Here is a 19,375-nt window from a genome sequence, read left to right as displayed (position 1 = left end):
GTCATCTCTTACCTTAAGCTAATCTCACCTCAATGAAGTCACCAGTGTTTCTCACTGATCCTAAAGTGATTTAACCTATTAAAGCATGATATATAATTAAATAAACGGAAATGGAACAGTTTATTAAACCTTTAAACAAAAAAGTTTGCATATGTGTTTTTTGAGTATCATACTTGATACATCAGGCTTTGATGACTTAACATAGGAAAATATGGAGCTAATACTCAAGGAGGAAGAAAACAACTCTCTTATTTAGAAGCCCAAAACAGAGCAAAAATATGCAATTTGATGCAATTGCTTATATTTATGGTCAGAAAGTAAGATGATATTCTAATATTTTGAATTGTAAATCTCTGAGATTTTTTATAATGGTATTGCAGAATGCTTAGATAAATACACATAAATATCAGTTGTCACTCCAAATTATCAGTTGTACCTCCAAATAATATTTCTTAGTAAGATGATATTTAAATGCTTAGTTTTCAGATTAAAGCTCTGTAGTTTTTACTGTGGGGCAAAACATATAATGCAATGGAATACAATGATTGAGATATAAAATAAATATTCTTCAAAAGCCTGATGTGTCATATTTTATATATTTTAACATGATTTTTCTAAAACATGATGCAGGGATAATCAAGTAAACATAAGTTGCTTCAGTCCAGTAAATGTTCATCTTGAAACATTACTAACAATATAAAATGTATTCTTATATACTTTTTAAGAAATCAGTAGAGATTTCACAGCAAAAAGAAATGTGTACCACTACAATTTAAACTTATTTTTGTTGATATACTTCAAGGCTTTTTAACTGCTAAAAACTATAAACTTTTAAACAGATGCAGAAAGCATGTAGCAGAATGTATACAACAGGTTTTTCAGCAAAGTTTTGATTATGTTGATAATTAAGAGGCCTTATACATTTTCATATTATATACAGGATGCTTCAAAGATGAGGTGGCACAGTGGCCATCATGACATCTGAAGTTGACGTAGTTGCTAGGCCAGGAAATTTCTTGTGGACATTACCAGTCTTCTGTGGCCCGTTCCCTGCATCGCTCCAGCAGTAGCTTCAAGTAGACGAGCAGGCAGCTATAAATCAAAGGCTTCTGTTGAATTCCAGGTGTGCACAGGTGCGCCTAAAGTGGCCCATAAAAGTGCATGTTAGCTGGGGAAGTCTCAGTTCACAACCATCACCCTGCTAGACAGGCGTTTGGCAGGGAAACAGCACAGTTTATAGGAAAACATTGCGGGAATCTTAATTAGCCTTTCAATGATAGCCTCTTGGCATGAAGACAGCATGATATTAAACCCAAGTGCAGTCAGATTGAGGGTAAGGTACATAGTCAACGTTCTGCCATCATGCTGAACACCTGGCTTACAGTTTCTCGCAATGCACCCTAACAGGTGGCTAACACGCTCAACTGCACCACGTACGCATTGCGTAAAAGTGGATATTTTGATCCCTGCACATCTGAAATTAAGCAGGCATGATAACATAATGGGGGGCGAAACATTGGCGCGACGACAAGAAAACTCAACTCTGAGACTAAAGTTTTCACAGAGAGTTTCTGTTAATTAAATGGCTTCATTGTGAAGGGAAAGGGAAGGCGTAACGAACGGAGGCAACTAGATGTGGAATTTGTCTCCCCTTAATTGTTCTTCTAACATTTCTTGTCTCCTCCATCTACAAGTGTTAAGCTCTCCGACGTCATTCCATTCAGAATGTGGTAAAGAAGCAGGAGTCTGAGCCAAAGCGAGTAACATCCAAAAGGTTTTTTTCAAAACCACACAATATTGTGATTCAGCTCATGGTGACTGGGTGTCGATGTTACTTTAACCAAGGCTGTTTGGCCAGCTGCCTTTTCACGCTGCTGCCTATTGATGAGTTTTCATCCGATTCTCAAAGGAGCGTTTTGTGGCGATTATTCAAGGGTGATGCTAAGATCTTTTCTAACTTTTGGATTGAAATTCCTCTTGACATCATTCTTCACAATGGCAAAGCCTCTCTTTTTTGCCATCCCTATCGCCTTTAGGGGGGGACAAAATAAATAGCATCCAAGAGTTAGCTGGATTTTGCATAGTTAACATTTCGCTAATGGGCAGGCCTGCTTCTCAGGGAGACTGGACAGCATTTTTGGGGGCCACAGAGGCGTTGTTGTGGTGACGGCACTGGGAAGTGAATGAAGCAGATGTCAGAGTAATCCATCAGCCCTCTTACCCCCCTTTTGCTGGCCCATTGCTGTGACACCCTCCTCGCTGCTACTCATCAATTAAAGCTCTACACCAGCCCTACCATTAACATGCAAGTACTTTCGTTAGCTTCCTCCCTGCCCTGCGGTCATCCATGTAGTAAAAAATGTCAGAACCAGTAGTCGACCATAAGTGCAATGTATGTTTTGACACTTGCTACTGCTTTTTTGGTAATTTGAGTGACTGTCAAGCTAGTGATGACTCTGTTTGGTTGTAAGATGTTAGCCTGAGATATGGTATGGGGATTGTGATGATTCTGACTAACAGGTCATTTAACATATCACATATTTTATTTCACTAACTATATTAAAAACTATAAAATAAATAAAAAAAGTAAACAAAAAAAGTATGCCTTGGAAACTGTTGCGTCCCCCTTAAAAAAATAAAAAATGGTAGAAGCCAAGGAAATATTTATTAACACTGTTGGAAACATAATGCATAACATCTTTTTTTATAATTTTTGATGACACAATAATGAAGTACAATCAATTTGGCAAAACATCTGTTGAAATCACAGATTCTTGAAAAATAATTATTACATCAAGGCCATCCTGCTCTTAAGTTTTTGACAAAGAGCCGAACACAATTTCAGATGTTCTTTGGTAAAAACCCTCAGTCGTTAATTTTTCTCAGTACCAGAGAGTTTTGTCCCAGGATTATTTAACTACAGTTTCCCTTACTGATCCCACATCCAGGACCTTTGTAATGAAAATGCTACGTTTGAAAGTTTTCATGTTCGAATGCCAGTATGATAATGCCGTACTGTAATATGCAATCTTTTTTTCATTATTATGTACTTGGCAACTACATCACCATGAGTGATACTTCATTGAGATGTAGATTACAATAAACTGCTCAAGCTGGTACCGTGACACAATCACACTGTTTCTAGCTTATCTCTCTAATTTCTGTCCAAGACATCGGTAGTGGGTTTTTCCTTTACACAAAATAAATAAATTATAAAAATAATCTCTTACAAAATATATGTCAACACAGGGACAATCTGTCTGGACAACCACATTTGGTCACAACACACAAAATACTACTAGTACTAACTACAGTTGCAGAAAAGAACAAAACTAGCAGCAAAAAGTGTTATATTACCTATCATATATAACATTAATAGAACTGGTTATCTGATCTCAACATTCCACATCAGTAGCAGGTGGGGCATCTGTATTGAGGCTATTCCATTCGAAAAGTGATTTAATTACTGATTCTCTTTCGCTGCCAACAGAGCAAATATTAGCCAAAAGCGAGGGAAGCTTGTGGCCTCTTTAACATAAAGCTTTGTGTCAAATGAGGTCTCAAAGTTTAAGTGGGTAGAATTTAGTTCCCATTCACTTATTTTAATTGGACTATTCCAATTTAAAGACCAATGTTCTTGTGGACCAATGTTAAAAACAGAGTTATTCACTTTGGAAGGAATGAGCCTTCAAACACAATGCCCAATCCCAGTGTGTAATTGTACATAGGAATATATGTGCAAGGGTTGACACTTAAGGAGATGGGAAAATGGAAGCAAAAAGCCTTACAATGATACATTAAAGACAGTAGAGTCTCCTCTTTCAGAGACTTGTAATTACACCTCGAGTACAGTGCACTTGTTTTTGTATTGTGCATTATCGTTGGTTCATCCCTAAGCTAAAGCACATGATGTACAGTGTAAAAGTTAGTCAGTTTATTTCTATACAAAACACAATATTAAACAGGAGAAGAGCTAAATCTAAGCTAGTAAACACAATGAGAAAAATCAGTAGTTTCCTTATTAAATAAATTAACATTAGCCATTTTCTCTAAATAAAAAGTTAAATATCACTGTTGTGTCCATTTACAGTTTTTTATGTTGTAAGATTTGTTATATCAATCACTCAGGCCAACAAAGTTCCTCAGAAAAACCTTCTGTGCTGTCTACGGAGCAGAACACCCTCAATAATCACACCCTGCATCTTTCTCACGGTCTACAGATCAAGCCTTTGCAGGCTACTTCGCTCTGTTGCTCAGTACTGGAACAGAAAGGTGTCTACTGGTACCAACACCGAAGCCCTCAGCAGAACTCTGGAGCAAAGCTGCATGCATTGCACACAATTACTCCGTCTAGACTCCACCAGACCCACAATTTTCCAGTGCAAATGGCTCTTTCCTCTCAATACCTGGAACCCATAACAGTGGCCATCTGGTTGCGTCACCTGTAGACCCTCTACCACATTAGTCACAGGTGTGTATCAATTCCCCAGCAATAAATATTTCATTTGCACGTGTACACTTCTGTCCGTTCACTACAGGTGTTGCACTTGACATAGCAACACCAAAGAAACTTGCAGTTGCACTGCCACACGCGTGAGTACTGGTGCGTGTTATATCCTCGGCCGCAGCACATGAGGTCGCAGCCATTGGCCTGCTGTGCAGTCTTGTTGCAGATCCTGCCCTGGGTTCCCATGCTACCTGTCACGGGATCTGCCTCGCAATAGTTGGGCGACTTCTCGATGTACACCAAATCCGTGTCCATGGGCTTCCGGTATGAGTAAGGCTTTTTAACCTTCAGAAAGGTAGGTCTCTTGTTCCGACTGGCTCGGACCGGTTCCACATGTACAGCGTGGTTATACTTCTCCTTGAGGATGTAACCCAACTGCCGGAACTTTGGGAGAGTGGTCCAGCAAGTCTTGGTGGTGCAGGATCCAGATACACCGTGACATTTACACTCTAAACGCACGTTCTTCTCCAAGACCTGAAGTGGGAGGAAAAATCAACAAGTCAATACCTTTGGGATTGTTTAGGCACCTATGTTCCTTTTAGGAATCTTAGCCTAAGGTAATTATGGAAGTAGACTGTTTGATGACTCATTGTTGATTTAGTTAGTCCAACTGGTGACAAATTTGAAGTGTGCAATCATCCGTTACAAAAGATAGAATTACTGATGCTAAGCGGGGAATGTATGAGGAAGGAAAAGATCTTATTTACGAGAAGGTATGTGGTAGTTTTGGTCGAAAACCCTGTTTAAACATCTTGCATATATTCACATCATCTACAAGGCATATTCCAGCAAACCAAGATCTGGATAGACTAACAATACAGTGGGGATAAGTGAAATCACCCTCGGTGGCATACAGTTACATTTCTGGGAATGGTTTAACAGGTTGAGACAAAGGTTTTTTTAACATTCCAATTTGAAGAATGCAAGGATTGTTAAACTTGCAGTGCTAGACTACCTCATTCCTCTCGCTGAGTAGAGAGCAGGTCTGCAAAACACAGCTTGTGTTCACAGGCTCTCTGAATACTTGTAGGAAACCATTTCATTTGTGTACACAACACACGTCACAAATTGTTGCAAGGGGCAAACTATCAGAGGTTGTCTGTAGGAGTCTCTTGTCTTGTATAAGCAATAAAGCGGAATCTGCACAGGATATGATATAAACACTGACTGAACGATGATCGCAGAGTTCCTACAACAATCAGCCTGTGTGTAGTGTACACAGATAAAGCTCAGGAGTCAGGTTTCAGGTGCCTGTGTGCCTCCCCTTGTTATACCTACGCATGTAAAACCTCACAGGTAAAAACAAAACATTTTGAGCTGTAGTGTAACTGAGGGATTGCTGTATCATTTCTTGTCCTGTGGTTAATTTTCTTGCAAACTAATGTTAAAAGTTAATGCATTTCACATACCTTAGCTGTAGGCTTAGAAATGCACCAGAAATGCACAGAAAAAGCATAGGTTAGCTCAGAATAGATGAATGAATGGGCAAATGTAAGCAGAACTCAGTGAAGCAGAGTGCCTGTTTAGATATGGAAGATATCCGAGGGGTCTGATTGGCATCAGTGGATTGCCTGTTCAGGGCGGTGTAATCTTTGGTGTGGTTGGTTAATGTGTCTTTTCTCTCCCTCTCTTTCTCTTCCTTTCACTCTTTTTCACTTTTGCTATGGGTGGGAGAGGCTTTACCTTGCGTTTTAATTATTTTTTCCTCCCTCTCAGACTTTCAGGAGTCTTTTTGGCAATTGTCTGCAATCTAGGATGCATATCGGGCTTAGTATGTTCATGCTGCTGATTCCTGATAAACCGTAAGCCTCAGGAAAAGTTCACAAAGGAAAGATCCATGCGTCTTAAGTGAGGCCACACCCCTTGCATTTTCCCATTAACCAATCGCAGTCATGTGTTTGGCATGTTGATGCCATTTCCTTAGTTTCATTGAGAACTGCTCAATGAAAAGTGCAAAATTGCATGAATTTGTGAATTGTCAGGACTGATTATACTTGCTATAAAGAGAGGATTGGTGTATGTGAGGCACCAGACACCAGAAGAGTTTTATGAAAAATTTATAAAAGGTTACTGGTCAGGATTATGGTTTTAAAGTCCCAAAAAAATCTCTGTCCAGAGTGCTGAAACATCACACTCTCCAGATTGGCACTGAATGATGAATAGCTTATGAAGGTCAGTCAACTTGCCTGGGCATTCGGTATGCATTTTAATATTATTTTTACAAATACACAAGAAATCTTTTTTTGTTTCCTTTGACTATAAAATCCAGTAGTATCTTTATTGTCTTACCAATTGATCCCAAGTCCACTAGTGAATCACTGTCGCTTTTAAATAGTATCACAATTATTAAAATGAGTTTTGCCATAATCACAAATAGCTGGTCAAGTGCATGCCAAAACTAAATGCATTGCATTGCTACACCTTGTTTTTGTTAATCTTCTACCCACTCCAAAGCAGAGAAAATCCATTTAACAGGGGTTCTCAACCTTGGCCCTTGAGGTCCTCTTTCCTGCAAAAGTTTAGCCCCAACCTTGATCAAACCTGCCTGCCTGTAACTAGTGATCCCGAAGACCTCGATTAGCTTGTTCCTGTGTGTTTGATTAGGGTTGTAGCTAAAATCTTCAAGAAAACTGACCTCAAGTGCCAATTTGAGAACCCCTGCTGTAGGCCTTACAAGAGACACCTGCCAATCCTGCTCCTGAAGGGCGATGTTCCAGCAGTTTAGCTCTAGCCCCAATCAAACACCCTGGACCAGCTAACCAATGTCTTGAGGATCAGTAAAAACCTTCCAGGCAGGTGTGATGGAGCTAAACCCTGCAGGAAAGTTGCCTTCCAGAAGCAGGATTGGACAACCCTGGCAAAATTATGTTTTTATGCATGACATGGTACTTCTTAAAAACAAAAACATGCAAACTGTGCCACATACCTTGCGTCCCACTTCATTGTTATGAAGGTTCATGAGTGTCCTGGCATTCTGCCTGATCTCCCGTGCATCTATAAACACCTTTGAGAAGCTCAGACCATAGCGAATATCAGCTGAACATCCTCCCCACTTCCAGCCCTCCTCTTGGTTGTAGAAGCCCTGCTTCTCCTTGTCACAACCACAGCCGCTCAGCGTACCCTGAGTGCAGGCCGCCGTGATGGCATGGGCGACCCCGGCAGCGATAATGGCGTAGGTGAAGGCTGCTTCCTTACTTCCTGGATTCAAAGGAACATTCTCCGTCAGTACCGCTGACAACAAGATCCAGCAGAGGCAGTTTTAAACCACCCTGCATACCTGACATATCTTGACACTCATAGCAACAGTGAAATGTGTTAGTTGAGTCAAGTGTAGTTCATTTATCATGCACACTTCACACTGATTAACAGTATGCAGTCTCTGGTAGATGGTGTGGTGGCTTACTGAGAAAAACATGATATAAAAATGATCTAGGACCTGACATAGGCAAAACAAACACAGATCAAATACCTGTGATTACTCAAAACACAAATAATTGTCCTTCAGTTGTCATAGAGAGAAAAACAGAAAGACAAATAACTGTTTGCACACAGATGAACAAAGGAAGGAACGGTCCATCTCTTTAATAAGCACAAAGGACAAGGGTTTATTTCAGAGACAATAGAATGCTAGAGATAGAGGGTATGTGTTTAGACTCTAGCCTGGCCACTGTCCCAGCTTCCGTCAGAACGAGGGATCCACCCTGTGAAGATGAACTCCTCAGGCATGCAGTGCCTCCCTGGCCAGAGGACTGCTCTAATTGATTGCCACTGTTAAACAGGGCACTTCCAGGTTAATGGTCTATTTCATTTATAAGGACAAAGATAGGTCTGAAATCCTGCAAAGAGTTATTTCGGGGACTTTTTTGTATGGTGACATCAAGCAACAAATAACTTTCCGAGAGTTCCAAGTTTCCAATTTTCACACGATGTAGGTTGCCTTGGATAAAAGCATTCGCTAAATATAAAAGCTAAAAAAAAAAAGAGACCTATGAGACTGCATGGAAAATCCCTTAAAAATATGATGCATTCATTATTGCTCAGTTATGTTAACATTCCCAGAAATGTACATATCCTTTTCTGGATTAATGAGTCATCATGTATTGACTGTCCTAAGAATCATTTACACACCTGAACCGAAGAAACACTTTAAAAAGTTAACCTTTATAGGCCTCATAAAGACTGATGTCATGAGTTATTACAATTAATATATTTTCTATCTTTTGATCATTTCATGGCAAGAAGTGAAAAACACACACATATGTCAGAGTGTTAACAGACCGGCTCAGCAATTCAGGAATTTTCACCTTCAAGCGATCAAGAGCGGCAGCAACAGTCTTCAGTGGTTTCCTGAAACTAACATTGGTATGTGTTGACCTGCTGATGATAAACATCTTGGAACTCTGCCCATGCAATTTAACAAAGGCCAGTTTGGGGCATCAATTATGTGGAGATTTTTATGAGTTGTTTGGGCTTGTCGCCAAAGGAGTAGGGATGTATCCTGAAGAAAGGAAAATGAAGACTGTATTGACGCAAAATCTTAAAAATTCTCATCAATACTAGAGTAGAATGCTCCTTGTCTTTGTATATCACTTGAGCTATGTTTAGTTAAACCAAGATATTCTGAACACAAACACAGCAGATAAGACTTCCATAAAACATGTGTGTTTTGACATGGGTGTCATTTATTTTCAAGAGAAATCTGAATCAGTGGCATTGCATGATTCTGTGTGAGATGTCTCTTGCCAAAACTGTAAATGCAAGAGGTTAATTTATAAACCTCATACAATGTACTTGTCTGGACTTGAGGCATTAATACTGCTGAAGGAAAACTATTTTTGAGCATACCAGAGGGTGGTTAAGGCAGAGAAGATTTAGGAGGGTTGCACTCAAGCAACATAAAGTAACACAAGCACAAAGATGTTACGCCTTTCGCATATCTGTCCAACTGCTGATTTCCAGCAAGCTATATTTCAATCGGAACTTCATTCACATATACGTTAAAAAGGTGAACGGGTCCATGGGTAGTGGAGACGGCAAAATGTGCAAAAGTGCACCTATAAGTGGAATCCATTGCCGTGTGTGCCAAATGCCGACCTTGGTACCAGGCCCTGAAAATTACTGCACATTACTCAACTTTTTTTTTTTTTGTTTGAGTACGCAAGCCCCTCCCCACAGGATTACCTACCTCTTTTCATCTTCTAACTTCTGCTACTATGAGCATGACTGGTCATATACACCCACTGAAACCAATCCTGTTTGAACGGTTGTCCACTTTATTTAATCCTCCCTATACTGACCATAGACAAAAAGTGTCTGGGTAAATAAAGCAGTTGTGCCGCTTCAGAAATGGAGACCACGGTCTGTCACTCTAGGTCAGCGTCAGCTCTGAGGCGCTTAGATGAGAGCGCACACAACACGAGACCCATAGCAGCTGTCCAAGCAGACAGTATTAAATAATATAATCAGCACCCACAACAGATCCAGGCTGCCATTCAAGTGTAAACGGCTAAGTATGTGCAGCTCCAGAATGAGATGGAAAGAGACGAAAACCTGTGCTTTTTTTTCAGGTGGCGCTTGTCTTTGATGCAGAGGGATAAAATACAGCTTCACCTTCAGCGATAGATACAAGTCTCTACAGATCTAAGCTTCTCCCCTGGGCCTCAACCACACCATCGCAACACTGACTGGATCCTAAAAGTGTACGGCTAAAGGAAAGAGAAGAAATTTCAGATAATATTGTCTTGGAGTTTATTTCCAGCAGAGTTTGGAGATTTGAGCTAGAAATTCCCTGCAGCCACAGGAAAAACCACACAATAATGCCACCTCCTATTTGCTAGTAGGGTCTGAAACTAAAGCAAAGTCCTTCACACCACCATTCATCAATGTGTCGCAGGCTCAATAGCACTGAAGGACTCCTTAACAGGCCTAAGTTTGCCTTAGGAAAATGGATAACATTACCCCGAGTGAAAAACTCACTTAATTACCTATGCTTTGTCTCTCTAAGGTGACATATTGTTACATTTCTTCACAATACTGTACTTTCTTTTAGTCTACTATTCAACCACTGTAACTTATACCCGTGGTAAAGTGAAAACCCTGACTGCCAAATCATTAAAATCTACAGATAAGACAGGATGACTAGAAAAAAAGAATTCTTTTGAGAGGGTGGACTGTTGAGAGAGCTATAAATCCAGCCGCATTGGCACTTGCTCCATGAATGCATGCTGCTGAAACTTACATAACATTGTTACTGTGGCGTGTGAGACTCTAAACATTTGGCTGACATCAAATTTCAAATCATTTCAAATGAGATGTCAGGAACATGACACAATTTAGTGTGATTCCAAAACACATAAGTCTATGCAAAGTTTGTGAAAAAAAATCTTATATTTGCATGAAAGAAGTATTAAAGTAAGAGTGTTCTAGCAGGTGTTTAAAAGTGACCTCCGATTTCAGTGTTAAATAGCACTGTTATGTTCGATGTTAAGATCGTCAGTCAGTCTCTTACAAAAAAAAAAAAAAAAAAAAAAGATATCTAAACATCTCATTTACAAGTGGTGTAAAAACAGCTTTATTGGGGCTATTTCACACCCTCCAGGCCTCGAAAGAAAGTAATTTAGTCAATAGTCATTTATGAATACTGTAACAGTATAAATATAATAATTTGGTAACATACCCACTTTCAACTCTTTTCCAAAGACAGTTCTTTCCCCAAGGGCCGAGCAGTTCCACCTTCCATTTTTGAATTGAAACTGACACTCATTGATTCCCATTTGCGCTCCTTCTCCAATGACAATGATAGCGTCAGGCCGGCTTTGACAGATAGTCCTTTGACGAGGGGCCAAACCAGGAATTTTGTTACAGATAACACTTGCTCCCAATGCAACCACAGAGGAAAAGCCCCTGTAAAGTTTAAAATGAAATGGAATGTTTATGCAAGAAAATAATGAATATTTAAAATACAGTTTTAGAGCAATGGGCCTTGACTAAAATATAATTCATCGTATACATGGATGGTAACAAAACTGAGCACTAAAGCACTTTGGGAGACAAACCAATATACGAATGTCTTATGTGGCTATTATAACTCATAGCATATTTAAACACTGTTCTTAGGGACTTGTCTTTAATAAACAACAAAAAAAGAAGAAAAAATAGATAATCTAGTACTTCAAAGATGGTCAATGACAATACAGAATGTACAAGATGATATAAAGGAGTAATGTTTTTTTTTTTTATCTTGTGCAAAGTTCTAAGAAATGTTTAATGTTGGTTTTTTTTCTACAAAAATCTATTTTAACCATCAATTAAAAAGGACTAAATAACTTTCTTTTGTTTCTTAAACATACATACATATATATATATATATTTATATATATATATATGTGTGTGTGTGTGTGTGTGTGTGTGTGTGTTTGTCTGTAGCCTATTTTTCCCTCCATTTAAGCACCTCAAAAAAGTCTAGAATTAAATACAAAAATTGAAGACGTTCATAATCCATAATATTATTTTTGCATGAATTGCATTATTTCTTTTTAAACAATTGAATAAATCAGGACAAATACAATGACTCATAAACGTGAAGCATTATCATATTTTAGACACAAAAAATAACTACTGGTCTTGTAGATCAGAACTGTGCATTTCACGTAGAGTTTGATATATATTCACAGTATTTTACTAAATGTTATCAAAGTGTCATAATGGCGGTAAAACTGTTCCCGCAATGATTAAATGCTAATTAATATAGACCTGTTTACAACTAAACTGTCTTTTTCATAAATGCAGCAGTGAGTACTTTACAAGTCAAAACAGATAAACACATTTCATTTTACTCTACTTACCCAATCTTCAGATAGATCATCCCCAAACAGAGGAAAATGTGAAAAATCCAGCGCCGTGTTTTCCTGCTCATGTTCAGCCTGTACTTTCTTAATAGACAGTGAAATGATAGTAGTCTCCTGATGGGTAGCCTGACCGGTGGACGTGAGGTTTTATCACAAGCAAAGCAAGTCCTTGGACGGATGCAAAACTCCGTGAAAACTTGACGTGAACACCTGAGCTGATATCCTGTGGGACGTGCGGAGATGAATGTTATACTGCATATGTACAACTTCTGTATCACTTTTACGCGTCTCGATTTACTGGAACTGACTACAACTACCCGCTTTTACATTCACCAGCACACTTTCCAGCAGGTCCTTTATCTGTTAAATCTATCAAGGTGTGTTCTGGAGGAAATTAAACTTTCCGATATTCCTGTATACGTCTGTGCGCTCCTGAAGCCGAGTAGCAGGTTGATAACGCGACTAATGACTTCAAAACACACCGCGAGCACGCGTTCAACCAAACACACATGCATAGAAGTAGCCTACGGTATGTAAGGAGGTAAAATCTGATTTGAGATACGACAGCCGAGTTATAAGCGACAGATCTATACTCTATAGCTATAATACCATGATAAATCTAAGTTAGCTATATTCTCTGTGCGCTCCTTGGCGAAGATCATATCGCAATAACTCCAGGCTCCAGCTTCTTAAACAGAGCTTTTATCTATTTTCCTGCACCCGTTTGCTCCTCCCATGAGAAAACTTGTTCGACTTTAGATTCCCCCCTCACCCACCTCAAGTCCTTAATTGCGAGGCGAGAGATGTGTTCATCTACCCACCTTCCAAAACAAAGATGTCCAAGAACCATGTGTTCTCCGGGACCGAGAACGGGACAATAAATATTAAAACAGAAAAATGAAACACAAACTTTTAAACTCTGTAAGGTTTATAAATATGAATACATGAAATTGAAAGTTAAATGAAAAGTATGACCTTAACAGTAGCTCATATTATCATTCCACATCAACAAATCATGCTACCATCATAATTTATCTTTAAAATAAAGAACAAGTCCTTAAATTAGAAAATGATAATTAAAAGACTTAATTAATTCTTTAGTGTTTTTTTTTATTATAATTACATTTTTACTTTACCTTTGCCAGACACAATATGAAAATGTCAACTATTTTACTATGATTTATGAAAATCGTGAAACCTGGATATTTGAAGATATAAGGTTAGTGGTCAAATGAACCCAGTCATCTCTACTATTAAAGGCATATAGTTGTATTCCAATTTTATATATATATATATATATATATATATACACACACACATATTTAAGTTTAGCTTGAGAAGGCCCAAGACAATTTATTAACTTAATAATATGAATACTAAATATTTATAATTTGTCTGACAGAAATGAAAATGGTTCCTGTTTAGTGAAATGACCCCTTTGTCTATAATACTGCAATTTAACTTTGACATACCAGTTCATATTTTTGTCCATTAGATTTATAAGATCAATGGAGCACTGACAGTCTTAGGTTTTAAGACTGATAAAAATTAATCATGTAAAATCAGTAAATATATTTGAATTGTGCAACCTTTTAAGTATGAAACATCAGACCCACTTAGACTGTGAGGTCAGGTTTTTAAACATTTCACCTAAATGGTCAACTCAGATGAAATGCAAGTATATCTCAACCAAGATAGTGAGGCTGACGATTTAAATATTGCAAATTTAACTTCTAGTTGCTAAGCAACAATCCATCCCAAAAAGACCCACACAGCAATTACATACAGATCCTTCATGCATGCAAAGTTTGGTAAGGTGACACTATAGGGATATAAAAGTATAGTGGACTAATTAGCAACCGAAATATGAGAAATCCAGCATATGCTTAATACAAAATTAAAGCCACTCTCTTATCCTTACTTGGTGGCTGATCATTCATACAGGGGACATGCAGCTGTTATCCTGTCAAGTTCAGCCATGTGTTCAATATATAGAAAATACAAGAGCGCCATCTCCAGGATGAATGCATGATGCTGAGGTGATAAGAACCTCTTTTCACTTGAGCACCATACAATGTTTCTATTAATCAATAGGCATTAAACCAGGAAGCCCTTAATACCAATCATAACTATTATTTCAATCAAAGAAAGCCACAGATAAATTTGCAAATACTTTTATTGTATTTGTGAAAAATTTACTTTAGACAAAAGCAAAAATTAAACCTTGATTTAAAAAAAAAAAAAAAAACAGGAGAAATCACATTATCTAAGATAAATCGGTGTTCATTTGGTGTGTATTTCTGCCCCTCAGGGAAGGCAATAGATTGTATAGTTATCTTCTACACAGGATAAAATCACTACCCTACAACTATACAATCTACTACCTCACACTGCACAAGCACTGCCATCTCTTTTAACAATCAAAAACATTTCAGCTTGCCAGCACATACCGTGACAATGCTATCACTGATATTAAACATCAGGAAATGTAGGAAGATACTCCGTAGCTCCGTTTTCACTTTGAGAAAGACAGTAGGCTGTATAGTTATCTCCCAGTGTGGGTGTGACCCTAAAACTATACAACCTACTACCTCATCCCACAGTGCACATGTTGCCTTCTTTCCACCTTGAAATGAAGTAATGTAACTGGATAGTGACAGAAGTGACCAAACTGTTGTTTTCCGAAGTCCTTTCTGTCCGCCATGTTAGGATTCTCGCCTCGGCATCTACCATATTTCCAAATGAACAGTCACTCTGTGGACAAGAAAAGGTTATTGAATTAAGTTTAGAGATTAAAAAACAAACCGATTGTTCAAAATGCTAAATATTTGCTGCTCCCGTCGCTCATCATCATTAGAAGTTACTGTGAAAGAACGGATTACGGAAAAAGAGACTCTAACAGACGGCTATGGGACTACAAAATGCTCCCTCCAACTGAATCAGACAGCACGGGTAATGCAGCAAAATGGAGGGGCTGGCCAAGTTGCTGGCACCCTCTCAGGCACCAGGAAGCCATGTTGACATTGTGTGTGACTTGGCTACATACTAATATCTCAGTCAAGATTAAATGCCGCCACATTCGGACTTGGGCCCAGTTTGGCTCTGGGATAGATGTCGTCAGTAACAGCAGGCATGCAGGACAAAACCAAAGCACTTAAAGCCCTGTGTTCAGCCATCTTGCTGGTAGCTTGTAGATGCATATCATTCTAAATGTAATTTCGTGTTTCGTAAATTAAAGGAATAGTTCACCCGAAAATTTTTATTTGCTTAATGTACTCACCCTCAGGCTATCCAAGATGGGTTTCTTCACTACAACAGATTTGGAGAAATTTAGCATTACATCACTTGCTCAACAATGGACCCTCTGCAGTGAATGGGTGCCATTGGATTAAGAGGCCAAACAGCTGATAAAAACATCACAATAATCCTCCACTAATGAAAGTAATCCACAAACTGTATGTTTGTAATACATCCCTCAAGACAGCTATAACTTCAAACCATTGCTCATGGCTAAGATATGAATTATCTATCCATAATATATTACATTCTCCAGTGAAAAGGTTGAAAATATGCATGCCTCTGCATATGTGATCACTGTTAATAAGTGAAACCAGTCCAAAACAAATATGTTGGTGCGTTTTGAAGTGAGAGGACAACAGGGGGTGGACCTTTTCACTGGAGGAAGTGTTATTATGCATTATGGCCTGATATTTTTAGCCAGAAGCAACAGTTTAATGTTAAAATGCCTTGATGGATTTGTTTCTTACAAACAGGCATCTTTCTGCTTCACTAGAAATTAATTGATGGACTAGAGTCGTGTGGATTACTGATTAACTGTTTGAACTCTCATTCTGACGGCACCCATTTACTACAGAGGATCCATTGGTAATCAAGTAATGTAACGCTACATTTATCCAAATGTGTTCTGATAATGAAACAAACTCAATTACATCTCCTATAAATTGGGTGAACTATTCCGTTCTTTTTTTAATGTTATGGTTTTACAAAATGCATTCTGATCATTTTTCATGAAGCAATGCATTTGAGTTAATAAAATGTGTTATGATATACATGCATTCAAAATACAAACTTAAGTGTTGGGCCATAGTACATATTTGCAGTTATAAATACACGGTAGTTAAAAAATAATAATAATAAAGTGTTCCCTTCATGATGTTGGTTTGGCACTGACCACCAACATTTTAATAAAGGTTTTTTACCCAGTTGAGTGATTTGTTAACAAACTGGAAAGCATATTGCATTGTACAAATATTTTTGCATGCTGTCAGCAACAATAACGAAATAAGAAGTTTGAATATTATTGTCAACATAATATTGTATATTTTGTGCCATGGGCTGCAGATTCAGCTGCGGTGCAGTACATCCCTTTAGTGCAGGAAACACTGACAACTGAGCTGGTTATTGTAATGAGAGAAAATAGATTCAGGAAACAAGTGGTTAAAGATCCATTCCAAAGATCTGGTAGTGAAACCATTAAATTTGCTTACTTGGTATTTGGCAACACACAAGCCTAATTTACATTTTGGCAGTTCTGCAAGTTCTCCAATCATGCTGCATACTCATCTTTGACAGGGAACGTTTCTGAGGACACCAGTGAATGTGATACTAGCTCCTCAATCTGCATCTGACTATCAGTTAATTGCACTAAATAATAATAAAAATAATAATAGGTGCTGTATTAGTTGAGCTTACTATCAGTTTTTCAATATGGGAACCTTACTTACCTTGCATTCCTTCTCTTAAACCTCATGACACGATACAGAAAAGCAGCAGACACAATTGTACATCTCTATAACTATATATAGTTGAATACAGTTTGCATTTGCAGCTGAAATGTCACTGCTGAGTGTCAAACTGACTTACTTAAGAAATCACACCTCCAGACATTGACCAAAGTCTGTAAATAACTGACACATCCTGGCTGGTGTAAGGTAGTACTAAGCAACTCAAGATATCCTGAAATAATCTAGGTAGATTTATGTAATCTAGCTCACAGTTTACAGTAAGATTCCTCATCCACATGTATTACGATTCCAAAACGTTTACACAAAGAAAAATTAAAGACAGTCCGTCATATCAACTGTTTTCAATCATAATGATAGACTCTTTAGTCTCTTAGTGTGTCCTCTCAAACTCTTTGTATGTTGCTCAAATTTCCCTCGCTTGATTCATAAAAAAATGGCGGTCTCCACTGGCTAGCCTGCTAATACATTTATCGCCCGAATATAACGTTCGTCGGAACAAATACAAACTGCACAATTTTTTTTGACATACACGGCACTATTAAAATCTTCAGAGGACAGCATGTGATCTATTTCGACTCTATTCAGATAGCATGCTAGGATAAGTGTCCCTGACAGACTAGCCAGCAAGCTAGTTTACATATCGCTCTTAAATAATGCAGTTAGCAATGGAAACTTCTTGTAAAGTTTATCGGACGTAAGGAAATATACAAAAATGCACTAGAAAACCGAATCGGTATCCTTGGCAATAAGAAGGGACGGTTTTGAAACACAAACGCTCTATCATACCTTCACTATGTCCTCAATGGAAGCTGAAGGCTAGTTGGCTAATAGCTAATAGCGACGAACACCCGCGGTCTGTGCTGAGACTCCAGGACCCGGATAAACGCGTACAGAGCTGACGATGACGAGGACCTCCCTCTCAGCTTGAGATACAGTATATATACATACTATTGCTCAGCTTCGGTATGTGAGGGAGTCGGTACATTAAATTACATTACATAAAATAAAATATGTAATAACTAACTAAATTAATGCATAAATAAATAAATATGTATTCTGAAAATAAATGTGCAAATTATTTGAAGAAATTATATATTATTTCAATTATTATATAAATTATCATTACATTTTAATTTAATCGTCAAAACAATTAGTGCTTTGTACGGTGTAGAATAGTCTATATGGATATTTATGCAATATTTCATATTAACTGACTGACTGACTGATTGATTGTGCATTTAGCCTCAAAGGCAACAATAGCAGCCTATGGAAATTGTGAGAAAATTTAGCACAAAATTACATCTTGAGGAAGAGAGCAGTACCTATTTACGTTTTCTGTAACTCATTTACTAATTGTTTAATACATAGTTTAGTAAAATATAATGTTGACTATAATTAGAAATGTATATGTGATATACTTTATTTAAATATAATTAGTTGTGATCGATAGTTATTAGAAAAGTGAAGTTGCTGTGTATTCACCAACCAACAGATGGAGCTGTTGATTTGGCTATAAAAAGTCTTGCTCGAAGTTAAAAGCTGCTTATGATGAAAGTATAGACAAGATTTAATATTTTTTTTTTTTTCAAACACTAATATCTAGACTAGGGGCTACTCATCTGGATTAAAAACAGTCGCCGATTTAACCAATCACCAAACACTGAATTTCGCTGAGCAGAGTCATGAACAAAACTGGAATAAAATAGTATGTTAAACTATAAGTGCAAACAGCCCTGAAAGCTGAAAAGTGTACAGTCTGCCATGTGTCAATGTAGCTATATAACCATTCATATATATATATATATATATATATATATATATATATATATATATATATATATATATATATAAAAGGAGATGCAATAAAATAAAATCATCCACTCATGGATCTACAACTTATAAACCCAAGACTTTTTAGCCAGTAGCTTACTGTTATTAAGTGATCAGTATGTGAAAATTAATCAGACTGCCAGTGTATATAGTATGTATAGGGGCAAGAGGATCTTAAAGTAGTAAATATATATTTACCTCTGTTTTCCACCTGACATGTCTATCACCAGTAAAAATAAAAATACTTGATATTCACCCCACAGATAGGCTACTACAAGGCATAAATCATCTCTGAAGACAAGCTGTACGAATATTTTTAGTAAAAGCATAAAGAGAGGGCCATCCTAAAACAAAATAAGCCAGAGATGAACCAGCGATGAACTTCTTCATAGACACAGCAGCATTCTAAAAATAAAGTGTTCTGA

The 19,375-nt window shown here is 37.8% G+C and overlaps 1 protein-coding gene and 1 long non-coding RNA gene across 2 annotated transcripts; both read right to left on the bottom strand.

Moving 5' to 3' along the window:
• Positions 1-2,646: 2,646 nt before the first annotated feature.
• On the bottom strand, positions 2,647-13,263 carry LOC109095408 (protein Wnt-7a). Its single transcript, XM_042734051.1, has 4 exons — positions 12,352-13,263; positions 11,184-11,410; positions 7,434-7,705; positions 2,647-4,981 (listed from the first exon to the last, which is right to left on the bottom strand). Exons 1-4 carry the CDS (start codon positions 12,420-12,422, stop codon positions 4,502-4,504), a joined length of 1,050 nt encoding a protein of 349 aa, XP_042589985.1. The 5' UTR covers positions 12,423-13,263; the 3' UTR covers positions 2,647-4,501.
• Positions 13,264-14,512: 1,249 nt separating this feature from the next.
• On the bottom strand, positions 14,513-18,021 carry LOC122138908. The gene is made up of 2 exons (XR_006155882.1): positions 17,907-18,021; positions 14,513-15,108 (listed from the first exon to the last, which is right to left on the bottom strand). It is a non-coding gene; the product is annotated as an uncharacterized LOC122138908 (long non-coding RNA).
• Positions 18,022-19,375: the final 1,354 nt, after the last annotated feature.

The sequence above is a fragment of the Cyprinus carpio genome, chromosome B11 (genome assembly GCF_018340385.1).
Source record: "Cyprinus carpio isolate SPL01 chromosome B11, ASM1834038v1, whole genome shotgun sequence".
Lineage (NCBI taxonomy): Eukaryota > Metazoa > Chordata > Actinopteri > Cypriniformes > Cyprinidae > Cyprinus > Cyprinus carpio.
Note: the sequence above shows the minus strand (reverse complement) of the source record. Positions and strands in the feature narration are given on the sequence as shown.

Excerpts from the sequence above, each read along its gene's own strand:
- LOC109095408 (XM_042734051.1), bottom strand. The coding sequence starts at position 12,422 with ATGAGCAGGAAAACACGGCGCTGGATTTTTCACATTTTCCTCTGTTTG. Across the intron at positions 11,411-12,351 it reads ATGATCTATCTGAAGATTGG|GGGCTTTTCCTCTGTGGTTG; the intron begins GTAAGTAGAGTA and ends TAAACTTTACAG. Across the intron at positions 7,706-11,183 it reads TGGAAAAGAGTTGAAAGTGG|GAAGTAAGGAAGCAGCCTTC; the intron begins GTATGTTACCAA and ends CTTTGAATCCAG.